A 14,855-nucleotide genomic window follows, 5' to 3' on the forward strand; every position below is an offset into this window, starting at 1 on the left:
TTGATGTCATGGATGTCGAAGTTGATGACACGCTGGAATATCACCGAATTGCAGATGGTCATTCAATCGGCCAAGAAGCCCGTGCTCGATGGTGTCGATTATGCCACTCTGGAAGGGGAGTTGCATGCTGATATCGACGATATAATGTAATATAGGGTCAATGTCAGCCTGAAGAAAAACATACATCTACTCAATACGTTAGGGGACGGCGGAGCGCTGTTGGGGTGGTACCCAATTTCGAAGGTGTCTACAGAGCCATTTGACCCTGCGCGTCTCGACCTCATCGCAGTACCTCCTGCTGGTAAGTGTAACCCCTGCTGACCGAGGCGGACATACCTAGCAGCAGTTCCAGATCACCACACCCAATCATCCGCAGTCAGGAGTGGGGCGTCCGATGAACATGCTTATTACGCTTCTTTGAACAGGGCAGAAATATGGGGTGCAACTGTTGCGAAAGGGTTAGGAAGTGAGGAGAGCGTTAATCCATCGCGGTTTCCAGGACCACCGTCACCCGACCATGATGTGGAGTACGCTGAGACCACACCCGACGAACCTACCACTCGGAGCCTCGTACGTATGGGACCCATGTTCATGTTTCCGCCTGGAGTGAGCATCCCGTTGCAGAGATGACATACATAGAAGTAAATTCCTGTTTTCAGGAGATAATTCAGCTACATCAATCCACATCTCGAGCAATTTATTGTTTGGGAATTGGACGGAGTTTAGTAACAGAACGCCTTTGGCTTCGTTTGATGATGGTCTCTCGATAAAGTTGTTCTGGCGGTTGAACGTTGAACGCGAGCGAAGCTTACTGACTCCATTTGGAAAACGGAATGAGTCTGGACTCTGGAGTTGCAGTTCTGCAAATCATAGATTAGGACTTCCAGGTTCAGCTGATGTGACGTGTACGGCAGCCGGCCCAACAACACCAATCTGAGAATTTGAGATGCATTTTTGAAGACTCATCAAAACTGATAGGATCAGAAGCATGTACGTGCTTTGATAAGGTAACGACGAGCATCCAGTACTTGTTCAGAAGATGATTGTTTGGATCTTGGAATTTCCTAATTCTTGTCCAGAGCGTTCGCCTGCTGGCAGCGTGCGAGGACGAACATCCCAGAAAGAAAGCCTTCGAAGTTCGGGCGCTACTTTGATCAAGAAAGCTATGTTAGGAAGAACGCCTACGTAAGTGATGGCGAAGAAGTAGCGATTAGTACATAAGAAATATTCGACATTTTTGACGTAGCATGCGTTTGAAACAATAAGTATACATCCATAACCTCGTCCCCCGGAACCAGTGTGACTTGCAACTGGCTGTCATGACTGTTCGCCGCTTGGGCTCATGTCTCGTAGAGAAACATCAACGACACCAAGCTCAACGACAGGTGGTCCGTCCACCTCCCGTGTGTGATGTGGAGTGGGCATAGCAATGAGGACAGCGACATTTACGGCAGGTGATGCCGACCTTGACGGAGATGAAGATACAGGCGTAGAGGCGACAATCGGAGATGACGGCGCTGCTGCTGCTGCTGTTGAAAATCGTGTATGAAAAGGTCGCAGGAACCGCATCGAGCGAGACTGGGAGTCAGATCGGGTTTGAACTGACTCTGGCCTCGGAAATTGTGAAGGTGGAGCAGATTTAACGTGAGCGGCATAGACGGGCTGTGATATGAACTTAGCGACACCACTTGTGAGACGGTTGGTGCGACAGAAGCATACCATTATGTCATCCCAGGTGCATTTGCCGTCAGCGCCACTGTAGTCACCACTGCGAAGCCATGCCTCCCACAACTTTGGTTTCTTTCCAATTTCTCTTCGTCTGCGACTTCCACGGGGATCATATGGCTGATGAGGGAGCCATGTCCCTGCTCGGATTGCTTCCTCTACGATGCGTTGATGGCGTCGTCGAAGGACGAGGCTGCGAACAACGATGGCCGATGAAACAGCAAGGAGAAGGACGAGGGTAGCTATGAGTGCCGTATATGACATAGATGTGACAGGCAAGGGGTTTTCAGGTGTTGAGGTAGACATTGCGAGTGATGAAGGTGGGGAGAACGTTAGAGCTAATGAAAGCAAGAAGTAAGAGGAACGCACCAAGAAAGGTGTAAACTGTGTAGGGTGAAGTGCTCATTTTGGTATCATGGGGACGATTTCAGGGCGGTATGATTCGATGCACAGGTAATCGAACCGGTTCGGAGTTGTTGAATAGCACAAGCCGTTGAATTTCCGGACCCACAGGTATGGGTGAGCACACAACAGACACACGAGTATGAGGGCAAAAAGCAAAAAAGTGAGGGAAGATATTGGGGAGCAGTGTGAGAAATGGCTAGGCAGCATCACGATAACGATCAATTGAACTCACGGTACAAGGCAGCACTCGAGGTCAAGCTGGGTTCAGCGCTGTTGGTTGAGGTCGCTGTACTACTGCTAGCGGTATCGGTAGAAGTACCAGGGAAAGTGGACATAAACAATGGGGTTGGAGTGCTGGTCACTACCGGTGCTGAGGTAGTGTCGAGACTAGAGATGGTAGACATTCTGACAAGTAGCCTGGGAGATCGACAGCTAGTGGGAGCAAAACGGAGACTATGAAGTACTATTAATACGTGGGTTTGAAAATGCAAGAAAAAGTAAGACAGCCAGTGAAACTTGAGTGTTCGAACTCAGTGCAGTTCGAGGTCGACGTCGTCCACAGCGATGAGCTGGGAGTACTTGAGCACTTTCACACTAGGCTCGTCACGATCGAATTATAAACGGAAAATTGCGAAATGAATTCATAATTTCACACCCCAAGATTCCCAACTTCCAAGCAGATCAACGTTGACCGCCAAGTTCACCTTACATACGTTTTACAACTACAAGACAAGTATGGCACCTTTACTTGACATATGCCGAGTTTCCAGTGTATGTTTCGACTTTGTATGGTTGAGATACATTTTAATCACAAACACTGCCAGGTCTCCCAACACGGATCATTATACTGCGGAATAAGCATTCTCCGACGAACCACGGTGCAAGGGAAGAATGATCGATCATTCTTTGCGTGCATCAATGTGTTCGTGGAATCATTACTCCCGTGCGGCGTGCGTTCAGGTCCTAGACTATTTCTACGACCCTGACAATGAGGTTGGTTATTATAAAGTAAAGATATTTTCTAACGCAATGTATGCAACGACAAGGGTCGGGGGTCAACGTTTCATGCTTGGTCGCACCGTCCCTCTCGTGACATTCCCAGTCGCGCCAGGTGCCTTGCTTGATTTTTCGTAAGCAAAGTCTTCATCTTTCGTCAATGCGTCCCCTGTTTTATGCTAGCACGAATACGTCTCGTGGTAATCTCGGGGCATCCATGGTGCACGAGAGTACCTGATCATTTTCTGCAGTTCTACATGGCAGTTTAATGACCGTTTTGATCTCTGAATGTGCGTAGCACTCCGCGCCGATCGTCGTCGAGCCCTGACTTATTGATCGCCCTTTCTTAGCATCGCGTCTGTACTTCAGGCACGGCCAAGTGAAACGCTTCTCCATGGGAAGATACTTGACACTGACAAATACAACAGGAGTTTGATTTCTGTAACACATCTGCACACACTGCACAGCCCGGCGACGCAGCACGTACGCCACCTCTGACAGCTGAAGGAGTGATGAACTTTTCTGACTGCTCTCAGCTTCCCTACAATGGATTTCAGTGAGTTTTTCTCACCTGCGAGCACGTATGCGTCCCTCATCTTCCGACGACGCATGAAAGAGTCTATGCAACTATCTTCGGTTCCGAATATCGCCAGCCCACTACTGGTGTATGGAGAACACATGCGTTGCCCTTCAAGAGAACCGTACGATAACGTAATCGATGCAATTGGAAGAACATTTGGCTCAACTGTCTCGCCGGTGTAGGAAAAACGGCCATTGCGCTCACCGTAGCCGAGGAAACGAAAGAAGCTTGCTGCAATTTTTCGTCTCCCACAAACATGCGCCAAGTGCCGCTGATCATACTAGCCGGTGGCATCGGCTTTCCTGCGCATTCGCAAAATAAAACGAGATGTTGCCATCGCCTGGAAATCTCGCCGCGATCACATCGACAGCTCGTCATCAATCCATTATACACGACGATATTCCCCTCACTACCAGAGACAAATCCACCGTACTGGGTGTGCGTCTCTTTCCGCAAGCATCACTGGACAACATACTGACCGATCGTCCGACTGTGGCGCCTTTGGTCATCGAGGGAGGACATTTAATGCAGAGGTCCCGTTTGCCTACGCTGCGAGGGCCATCATCTGCTGTTGATCGTCGTCCGCAGGAGAGGCTAGATCTCTTACTTCACGAGAAGTCGGCCGTCGGTGCGGATATCGACCTGCTTAATCGGCAAATTATCCCAAGATCCAGATCTGCAACTACCAGGATTTTAGCGTCCATCGTGTACCTCCGCTACCTCTCTCATTCAAGAACTCTTCCACGCAGATGAAGAAGTTTCGCTGTGATTCTAGTCATTTTCACTCGTTATCCTGAATCCACCTGGCGGACGTGTCCTACCACGTGGTTGTTACACACGCTAGTGAGTTACCTTACATATTGCTGCCTTGGATTATTAATACGAAAGGAATCCGGTGTTGCACCACTCCTATGGTTATGCGTATAAATCTTTCGATGGCTTATCCTAGCAGCAAACCTCGGGATCGACCTGCTTTGCTTACAAGAGAACACCTGCAACGTCGGTGGCCTGGCGTAACATTGCTAAGACCTCGAGACAAGCCGAAAGCATGATAGAAAAAAAATATGAACATGATGCAAGCATACCTCATGTATGCTGACCTGAGTATCTTCTGCTTCAGGCGGCAAGTCAACGAGAGGGAAATTTTGAAAGCTGTGAATGTCACACGTGTTGGCAAAGGGATATCCTTCGTATCCATCCCTGTACGTACACTGAGCCAAGGAATACATCATATTTGCAGACCGGTAATTGGACGATGGTCCTCGCTGTACGACCCGATGACGTCTATATGTTTGAGCTCCCACGTTATAGCATACATGTCATTTGTCATATTGGTAACATTGGACGTGCAAGCCGACTATTCTCCTCGGCGCACGTCAGCAATCCACGCTTCGCCTGAAAGAGTACTTTGTTTCACAAGTAATGCATGGCTGTGCAAGCTTGCTGTGATGTTTATGTCGTTGGCGAATTTATCCTCCAGTAGATGCAGCTGAAATGTTGACTATTGGCGTGATATGTATAGCGACTGATGTAGGGATAATAAAGTGGATGAAGTGGCGAAGGCGCACTGGAATTCATGGGGCTGGTATTTTGAGTCGAATATGAATTACATCTGCAAGTACGTATTCTGAGTCGAGTCTCAGGCAAAGAGTGGGAAAAATGTATAGGAGAGGACCTCAGTCGACGGTAACAGCCCGACTCCGGAGATCGTTTTTGGCTTCATTGATTTCCTGTGTGTCGGACTGGACGACCATCAGTACATCCAGTCCTAGAGATGCTTGTACACTGCTTACCTGTAGCAACTCATGATAGGCTTCGGGACAGTCACGGAATGTGAACACCCCCCAGCCGAGACTCCAGAGGGAATATGATCCAAATGACACCAAGAGCCACCACTGGAATCTGAGTTTGTGGGTGCGCAAATTAAAGCGTCGGTTTCAGTAAGCTCAGGAAAAAGGACGCACGGCGGGAAGAATTTCTTGTACTGTACTCGCGTCAATGAGTGGTATGGGCAGGACCTCAAATAACACCAGTAGATAGACAAAAATAAGGATAGACGAGTATAGTGAAACTTGGTGCAAGCGAGCCATGTTTCAAGGTAATGGAGTGTCCTCACAAAGAAGTAAGTTGGGAACGCTTAACGAGGGCTGGTCGTCGTGCTTGACAGTGAGTGCCAGGGGACGCTTTCAAAGCTCTCAGGTCACGTGATTCACTTGAAGCTAAATTTCTTGCAACTTGCAAGTTGTTGATCTTTAAGTCAGCTATCGGGAACAATGTCTTTAACTTGCGTCTTTAGACGTCCCTCTGCAGGGCTTTTGTCGCCATCCCCATCATCTGCACTGACCAGAAGAAGTGTTTCTACTTCCCCGTACGGTCGCTCGCACGTCTTCAAGCGTCGTTTACCCACTCTGCCCAACCCAGTCGTTCCTCATTTCCCTCAGCGTGTCATTCGTGCCGATGGTTCATCATATATGCAATGGACAACATCACCGCGCTCACGAATAACTTTGACGCGTGATACAACAAATAACCCTCTTTGGAATGCTACCCAACGTTTGAGCGGAGCGGTCGGCGAGGGTGGTATAGAAGATGAAGAGCAGGAGGGTACTGGTCGTTTGGGACGTTTCAGGAGAAGATTCGGACAGGAAGTTGGTGCGGGAGAGTGGACTGAACTTCAAGAGGGTATTGAGGCTGAAGTGGAACCTCCACTGAGTAAAAAGCAAAAAGCTGTCCCGAAGAAATGAGGGCGCCGGTGCCTTGTCTTCCTTGGGCTCTTCAGGTGTGTTAACCTCTGAAATAATAAAAAATATCATCTGATCGGCGTTTTCCAGCTTCTCACTACTTTGTTGCATGCCTGCGCATGTCATTTATCACTACATAATCTCCATTCATGCATATTCATATCAATCGCGCGTTCAACTATTCGGGTATTGATATCGAGTACATCTCGAACAGTACTCCCTTCGTACTCCCGATGATTAGGGCTCTCAGTCACGGTTGCAAGACTGGAGTGAGTGTGATCTGTCGAGAAGTTTTCTCCGCTCATTGTCTACGTCACGTCCTGTTTCTTTTTGATTTGTCCCTTTCTTCGCATGAACTTTCCGGCGTTTGAGAATTATCATGTTGAAATTACTTACGTTGGCATTAACCTGTTACAGCATTCTATGGCAAGAGGATGCGCTATGCAGGGCACGACGAGTCCTTGGTACCGCTGTCCAGATTCCAGTAAGCTCTCTACCCTTCTCTCATTTCCGCCCCAACTCACTCACTCACCACCCAAGTCAACTGCTGTGTCGAGGGTAGATGGCGGTGAGGACCCAGCGTTTTCTGTGGACGCTGTTGTCACGATGTTATTTTGTGTACTGGGAAATGCACAATCATACGGTTCTCGGGCTTCTGTTGCGCAACATCAGACGATGTTGTACACGAAAGTGACCTCGTCCAGCACGCTCGTGCTCAGTAAACTCTCTAAGGACCAGGACAACACCTTCGATGCCAACGGTCGCAAATATAGCTCAAGGTTCGGGACTCGGTACCGCAAACTCTGGCCAAACGCAGGTATCTACTTGGCCTATTTGCATTTCCTGCTCTGAATACTAATTATCACTATGATTTAGTTCTCCATATACCCTGCATCCATACCCGAATTCGTGCTACTTATCATCCCGTCCGCATTAGAGAAGCGAATTGGGATGGAGATCACGGGCTACTACACTGGCGTCCATTCCCAGGCCCAAGTAGCATAGACCGGTGGATCTCTGTTGAAGAGAAGGTGGAGTGTGAGTGACACGTATTGCGCTGATATTCTGTCCTCGTTGACCATGAACAACTCGTATAAAATCTTTCCGCGACTCAACAGAGCCACTAGAATTCTACAAACATAGATTCATAAGTAATAGCATACAAACCAATGCATCATACTACGGGCCGTGGATAGGGGTAGTTCTCCGGCTTAGTCCAAGCTCCTAGGGACTTCATATTGCCACTTACAGAGTCTCTCAATGACCTCACGGTCAGCATCTTGCTATGTAAAGTGTTGGCGCTGATCTGATTCGCCCAAATAGGTCGCTCCAAGTTGTGCTGTACCGATACCACTCACCATACCGAGCGTCAAGATTTACGATCGTAAAATCTTCTTTGGCTTCCAAACAACTGAGCAGTGGCTCACCGATTTCGCCGAAGCAAATAGGGCGACTTATAGCCTCCCCCCGCCATATCTAATGTCTGACTTGTTGTATGCTTTGCAGATTCTAAAGCATTGCTGCGGGATCCCGAAGTTCAATTACGTCCGCGTGCTACCCGAAAGCTCATCCATCCTTTCTGGCGAGAAACTACAGGCTCCCCCAAAAGAATGGACGTTGATTGTATCAATCCGTTCGTCCAAAAAGAAGTCGTTTCAGAAGAGGCCGAGCCAGGGCGAGGTGGATCTGCTGAGGGAGAAATTAGAAGCCGAGGGGCCGACGTGATGGATGAGTTTTAATCGAAGGTAGTGTTGGGGAGGGTTGGATTCACGAGGAATGAACTCCTATATACAGTACTCTGACATCTGAAGAAAAGTCGGGGGATAATATCCAACCGGTGTGGGTCCTGGTAGCTTGGATGGGAGGTTCCCCGGTTTCTCCATCCCATATTAAAGGTAATCCTGTCGGTCGCTTGGAAACGCTTCAAAGACAACTTGAAACAACCGTGCTATCTTTCCCTCGTTGGGAGAAGAGCTTGTAGCTATCCCTGTCGAAGGGCTGCATAACTGGATTAGGAAGGATGGACATACCGTGTGCCAACCCTCAAGTTCTACCCGATTCTTCTGCTTACATTCTCGTCTGCTAGGCGTAACCATTCTCCCAACTAATTAGCAGAAAGTCCGAATCCCGCTCACTCCATGAAATTTAGGATGCACATAAAAGAAAGCTGTCTCAACGCCAGAACGATTCTGATTCGGAATTCCTCATTGGCAAATCTGGTAACCTCGCACAAATCATGCGTTTCTCCTTCCTCGTCGTTATCACTGCTTTGAGAGCATCTATGTCCATTAGTGCATGCAAGAAACCACTTGACATATGCACGACGGACAGTGAGTGCTGCAATCGTCGCTGTACTTTTCCTGATGTGAGTATTTATGAGTAGTTTGCTTTTCCTAGATTCATTATTGACCCCTGGCGCCTTGTAATACCAACAGTACGACGGTCATGTATATTGCCATCCCAACTAGTCCGATGAGCTGGTAGCCTGAGTAGCACATCGAGATAGTTAGTCATGTTTCTGCTTTTGCATTGGTGCTGTGGCTGACGGTACAATACGTAGTTCGTTGCTGACTTGGGTCAATATGGTTGCGATAAATTTCACTGCTGCTTGGGCATTGAATGGAGGCCCTTGGATAGAGGGAGATCTCAAACACTCAATGTGATATTACGATATTGATGTACGGGTGGTTTTTGGCCTTGATTGAACTATGAAAGCCTCGTAGCACAGCAGTAATGATACGTGGCAGCTTGAAAGGAATGCGATTGGATCAGATCTGCAACTGTTCGCTTTAGTCGCAATGTATAATTACTCGTTCACTTGACAAATCGACATCGTTTAGTTCAGATACCTCACTGTGTCTATATCGTTGAACCGTGCCCTGCCTCATTCCGCTCGGTCTCGGTCGGTCATTCGTACACTGTTCGTAAATGCACTTCTACTCCGTCACCCATCTTGTCTGAGTTCACCCGACAGAAAAACAGCGGGAAACGTACTGCATGTGTCTTCGGCCCTGGTATCATGTAGCATGTGATATTTTGCAGCTTTCTCCGGTCTATTCCGTCAGGAAACACCGTATGTCTGACTAGGGGAGACTAGTTCCTTCCAGGCACTGGGTAATCGGCGTACCAATGGATAATCAAACAGAGGTAAACTGTACTGGTATGCTCAGCGGAGGAGCAGCACCGAGGCCCAAGTTGGAAGCGGTCGGTAGAACTCCTCGAGGCATAGTATAACTGGGAGAAGCACCGTGCTAAGACGATAGGAAAGTTTGTAAAGGAAGTAAATATTGTCATAGCGGATTGGCAAGGTTGGTTCGTGAGATTTGCGTGCGGCGTAGGGGCAGGCGGAACAAAGATGCGACGCGAAATCGGTCAAGTACAAGTCGATCGACATGTTTCAAAACTGGTGCACCGTTAGAGCGTGACAAAAGCCAGCAGTTATGATTGTTGCGACGCACCAGACTGGAGTTCAAAAAAAGAAGAGGAATACAGAAAGGCTGGTCTCCGGTAAGTAGTACGGTGTCCTCGCTAGAGTCCTCCGAATGCTGTTCACAGCGATTTACGACAAAGTCATCAGTATCAAATCACAAGATCCATTTACTCACAGAACAGGTCCAAAGCATGGAACATGAGGCGCCCCTGCTCGAGTACCTGTCCATGCACTGTTCGACTAGATTCATGATAGACGAAGATCCGGAGTGAGAGTAAGAAACATCAGCCGGCATCAACCATTCGAAAGTGCTAGCACGTTTAAGCAAAGTGACCGACGACCGTTGACCACGATTTTTTTCCTTCGTGCGCTGCAAACGTAACATTGCGGCTGCATAATTGGGGTATGAGGCTTGAGATGCCGCATGTGTAATGCGACTTGGTGCGGCAGACTGGCACACAAGTTCATTGGGATGTTTGTCGGAAGATGAAGTGGTTGTTGAGGGCGATGAGTTTGTCGTGTTCAAGTTGATCGTTGCGGGTAACAATATCGAGAAATTAAACTTGCCTAGCTGATGTGAACGCCACTAAGGGTAATTCACCGACTTAGTTCAGGCCCTTAGGGGCTCCACACCGTCTCTTGCTCAATGAGTCTTGTGTCGCCGAGCCTGCTCACCACAATATGTTTTGTAAATCGTTCGCCTCCGTAGGTGCTGATCTGATTCACGGAATTATGTTGCTCCGAAGGTTCCTCCAAGTCGCGCCGTACCAATACCACTTGCAATACCGTCCATCAAGACCTACGATCTTCTTTGACTTCCAAACAACTGAGCAGTGGCTCACCAATTTTGCCGAAGCAAGTAGGACGACTTATAGCCTCCCCCCCTCCGATCCCATCCTGGACTTGGCCCATGTTTTGGAGATTCTAAAGGGTTGCTGCGGATCCCGAAGCTCGATTACGTCCGCATGCTATCCGAAAGCTCTTCCATTCTCTCTGGCGAGAAAATACAGGCTCCCCCCAAAGAATGGACGTGGATTGTATCGATCTGTTCGTCTAAGAAGAAGTCGTTTCAGAAGAGGCCGAGTGCAAGGTCAACAACTTACATTCGCATTCAAGGACCTGATTCGTCTCTTTTGCCTGCCGCTTCGAGTGGTTGTCCCCTTCTTAAATTTATCGAGTCCATTATTCTTTTTATTCCAGAGCAATTTTGAACTTCTCAATATTGACTTGAAGTTCAAATTTATAATAAACGATGAGATGAGATGCAAGAAGGATGCCCTCTGGTTAAATCAACCTCTCTAACCCTCCAAATACGGAAAGAAGAGGGGTCGATTACACACACTAGACGTGCACCAAACATTCCGGACAAGATAAAAACAATATTTATGTAACAAAACGCAGGTTGTTCCAATATGCATCAAAGGAGGGAAAGGCAATTCCACTCCCCAACCCTCCAAACCGATGTCCTCTAATACACACCCGCAGTGGTGCTCTCGCGCCAATTCCACCCAATGACACCCACATCGAATCCCTCCTCGCCTCCCTCATCCCCACGAACTCCCAACACACAAGTCCGCTACGTCTACCAGCCCCTCGAAGACCTCTAGATCCTCATCACTAACAAAGCTTCCAATATCCTTCAAGACATCGATACCCTCTACCTCTTTGCATGTGTCATGTCTGACATCTGCCACACCGCTGACGAGCGTGAAATTCAGATGAGATCGCTAGCATGGGTTATCGGGAACAGATAAATCTCATACAATTGAAGAGCATATTGGAGATGGAGAGTCACGAAGAGAAGATTAAAGATATTATGGCAAGGGTTAGTGCGTCAAACTACCCGATCCCTCGCTTATTTTATGACAGAACAAGGAAGCAGAGGCAAAAGAAGAAATCAAGCGCCTTGCACGCCAACTCGAGCTCTAGCGCCGCGAGCAGCAAAAGCGTGCAGCAGCATCCGGCGCAGGAGGTAGCTCATATCTTGGTGAAGGCACATCTTGATTCTCTACGGTTCCGCAGCGCTTCGATGCTCCAGAGGTCCCGGTGGCACGTGCTGCATTACCTGAACTTGCGGCCAGCACTCGCACCCAGTCCAAGGGCAGCGGTATGAAGCTCAGCCAAGCAAGCAGAGCTCCTAGAGCTCTCAGCTGCGACCTAGTCTCCGAAGAGCTTTCTGGCTCACCCACGCCTTCTATCTCCGAATCACTCCCAGCGCCAGCTCCCACAAGAGGCAGCCTGTCCTCAAAAGGTATGTCACGACGGAGGATTATCTTGTTGTTTGAGTGTTTTTGTGTACTAAGAAATGCATAATCATAATACAATTCTTGAACTTCTGTTGTGCAACATCAGACGATATTGTACGCGAGATCGGTAAAAGTCTTAAACTGAGCATAAGAAGCATCACTAGCTATATAGCTCTGCCAATCCAGTACCACACATAGCAGAATGACAAGATGAGGAAAATATGTAGTTCAGAACCTGCCCTCATAGTGTGCGTTTAAAATTCCCACGCTCCCTCTACCTTTCGCCGCCTTCCAACGTAAGACCGAAAGTGACCTTGTCCAGCACGCTCGCCCATAATAAGTTCTCTATCTAGAGACTAGGACAATATCCTCGATGTCAATGGTCGCAAATGCAGCTCAAAGTTCGGAACTCGGGACCACAAGCTCGGGTCAGACGAAGGTATCTACTTCTCCTACTCGCATCTCCCGCTCTGAATTATTGCCATGATTTAGCTCTCCATATACCCCGCATCCATACCCGACCTCGTGCTACTCGACACCCCGTCCGCATTAGAAAAACGAATTGGAATAGGTGCGGCGGGAGATCACGGGCTACTACACTGGCGTCCACTCCCAGGCGCAAGGTATCATAGACCGGTGGATATCTGTTGAAGAGAAGGTGGAGTGTGAGTGATATGCTATCGCGCTGACCATCATGTCCTCATTTACCATGAACAGCTCGTATAAAATCTTTCCGCGACCCGACAGAGCCCTTGAATCCCGGACTACTCTACACCGGAATTTCTGCCCTGACAACATCCGTCCTTACTCGCTCGCGCGCACTCCCTACACGCATCCTTCTTCCGCCCTGTAGCTCTAGCTGGCGCGTTCGCATATTTCCTTCCGGGTACTGCTTCTCGGGTCGGTGCATATGCCGAAGAGCTTGAAGATCGTTATGTTCCCCGCTTTGGAGAGATCAGAAAAACTTCTAGTTGCGCACAGCGGCATTGCATGGGAGCGCGCAAAAGAAGGCGCTGCTGCTGGGCGGGTGTCGGTTAATAATGGTGTGAAGAGCGTTGTGGAGAGCATTGAGCAAGGAACGGGGCTTAAGCTGAAAGCTATGGGTTGGGCGCAGGAAGTGAAGAAGGAGGCGCAGAGCGTTGCTAATGTGGCTCAAAAGGATATCAAGGAGGCTATTGAGAGCAAAAGCTCGAGTGCCGACTCGTAAGACTCCAAGAGGTGCGAGACTGTCGTATGTATAGAATCTTATTCGTATATCTCTCACAACTCCAGTCACGCTATAGCACTTAGAGATTAACGTTCCATGACGCTGAAATATCATGGCGCTCGCATCGCTCATAAACTGTTTTGTCCCAGAGATGAGCAATGAACTACGTACAGGCAAGTCTACAGAACTATCGTTGTATCAAGGCAGCAGTTCCTGCTCAAAGACAATTAGACGGCATTGCCGAGTCCCCATATATTCGCCAGACAGAAGGAGATCGTACATTTCTGACTGTCTTTTGCGCAACACATTGATCCAAGCCGAGGATACTCGGTGAACTGCAGTGCTTGCACGACAAGCTCGATGTGCTCAGCTTGCTTCAAGTATTGTTCCCGAGCAGAGCGCAAAACTTCACTACAAATCATTAAATGCAAGATACGAGAACATACAATCGTTGGGCTGATGTGAATGTTGCCAACATTTGGCATAGACATTTCAAGAGCCTGCAAATCAGCCTCGCGATCGACATATTATGATAGTCATGATTGTCTACTGTTTGAGTTGATCGGCACATTCAACCAACGCATTTTAAACATGTAGGGATGCTAGCATTAAATATATAAACGTATACACGAATTTGATGATGAAAACACGTATCTGTAAGTGGGTTGGCAAAAGGTTGGGGGGTGACTAGGACTGCCATTTGTTGAGGATGACTGTCATCTAAGTTAAAGTCCGGACGCCGCCGCCATTCAATTCGTAGCGTGCAAACCATACGTCTTACATATGCTTGTGTCATGTAAACATTAGGGTAATATTTGAGTTTAGACATCAGAATTACAAATCGCATGGGCTGTCGTGTAATGAGAGAGCGTGAGCAAAGTCCAAGGTTCAAGCACAAATCACAACCACGGACCGCTCCTGGTGGTCAAGCTGCAGAGGCAGAAGAGATGGGACGTCCACGCCACATGAGGCTTCTGTTATATCCGTAGAACGTTATACTGATCATGCGGCATGCAGATAAGAATCTGGTGACACTTGCAAAACTCAGCATGCGCGATGCACGAGAGCCAAGAGATGAAGATATGCTGGCCCTCAGGGGGTTCAGTTAACGGAAGTATCACCTGATGAATGGTTCATGAGCACGCTGGGCGACCCAAGTATGAGCGCTTACTCCAGCAACCCCACGAAAGCCAGGAACGCTTGCCTCTCGCGAGTGGAGGTCGAGTCTGGGGCCTGCCTGCGTCCGGGGGCTCGGTCTCTGCGATGATGTTCTTGCCTGCAGACTTCGATTTTACTGTAGCATTCCTCTGAAAGGAGATAAAATTCGCGAGCGCCAAACGTAAAACTTGAACTTACAGCTTGTTTCTTTTGTTCATGGACTTTGCGGTCATTGCGACGAAATAAGGGTATAGCCATTCGGTTGAGGACAGTCGCCGCGTGTCAGCCGGGCAGCTTCCAGTTGACTTCTAGCACGATCAGGTTAAGGCAGAGATGGCCATCTGCTTAAGCAAAAAGCTTTTAAAGG

General features: G+C 48.4%; 4 protein-coding genes across 4 annotated transcripts; 2 read left to right on the forward strand and 2 right to left on the reverse strand.

Annotated features, from left to right (window-relative positions):
* Positions 1-947: 947 nt before the first annotated feature.
* EDB91DRAFT_1108178 (uncharacterized protein) lies at positions 948-2,742 on the reverse strand. Its single transcript, XM_041317541.1, has 4 exons — positions 2,363-2,742; positions 2,095-2,109; positions 1,720-1,967; positions 948-1,662 (listed from the first exon to the last, which is right to left on the reverse strand). The coding sequence occupies exons 1-4, from the start codon at positions 2,532-2,534 to the stop codon at positions 1,318-1,320; spliced, it is 780 nt and encodes a 259-aa protein (XP_041181871.1). The 5' UTR covers positions 2,535-2,742; the 3' UTR covers positions 948-1,317.
* Positions 2,743-5,382: 2,640 nt separating this feature from the next.
* EDB91DRAFT_1046139 (dolichol-phosphate mannosyltransferase subunit 3) lies at positions 5,383-5,796 on the reverse strand (the record flags this gene model as incomplete). Its single annotated transcript, XM_041313245.1, has 3 exons — positions 5,383-5,436; positions 5,500-5,601; positions 5,671-5,796. The coding sequence occupies 3 exons, from the start codon at positions 5,794-5,796 to the stop codon at positions 5,383-5,385; spliced, it is 282 nt and encodes a 93-aa protein (XP_041181872.1).
* Positions 5,797-5,918: 122 nt separating this feature from the next.
* Positions 5,919-6,883, forward strand: EDB91DRAFT_1217262 (uncharacterized protein). The gene is made up of 3 exons (XM_041320853.1): positions 5,919-6,485; positions 6,538-6,716; positions 6,865-6,883. The coding sequence occupies exon 1, from the start codon at positions 5,980-5,982 to the stop codon at positions 6,448-6,450; it is 471 nt and encodes a 156-aa protein (XP_041181873.1). The 5' UTR covers positions 5,919-5,979; the 3' UTR covers positions 6,451-6,485; positions 6,538-6,716; positions 6,865-6,883.
* A 4,726-nt stretch (positions 6,884-11,609) lies between these two features.
* On the forward strand, positions 11,610-13,330 carry EDB91DRAFT_1244149 (uncharacterized protein; the record flags this gene model as incomplete). The annotated part of the gene is made up of 7 exons (XM_041322383.1): positions 11,610-11,849; positions 11,900-12,128; positions 12,477-12,562; positions 12,616-12,694; positions 12,747-12,788; positions 12,841-12,989; positions 13,043-13,330. 7 exons carry the CDS (start codon positions 11,610-11,612, stop codon positions 13,328-13,330), a joined length of 1,113 nt encoding a protein of 370 aa, XP_041181874.1.
* Positions 13,331-14,855: the final 1,525 nt, after the last annotated feature.

The sequence above is a fragment of the Suillus paluster genome (assembly GCF_016628075.1).
Source record: "Suillus paluster strain FC165 chromosome Unknown EDB91scaffold_6, whole genome shotgun sequence".
Lineage (NCBI taxonomy): Eukaryota > Fungi > Basidiomycota > Agaricomycetes > Boletales > Suillaceae > Suillus > Suillus paluster.

What these genes read in the sequence shown, in the direction of transcription:
- EDB91DRAFT_1217262 (XM_041320853.1), top strand. Translation starts at nt 5,980, where the DNA reads ATGTCTTTAACTTGCGTCTTTAGACGTCCCTCTGCAGGGCTTTTGTCG.
- EDB91DRAFT_1108178 (XM_041317541.1), bottom strand. Translation starts at nt 2,534, where the DNA reads ATGTCTACCATCTCTAGTCTCGACACTACCTCAGCACCGGTAGTGACC. An exon ending in GCACCTGGGATGACATAATG is followed by an intron (nt 1,663 to 1,719) that starts GTATGCTTCTGT and finishes TTCATATCACAG; the next exon opens with CCCGTCTATGCCGCTCACGT.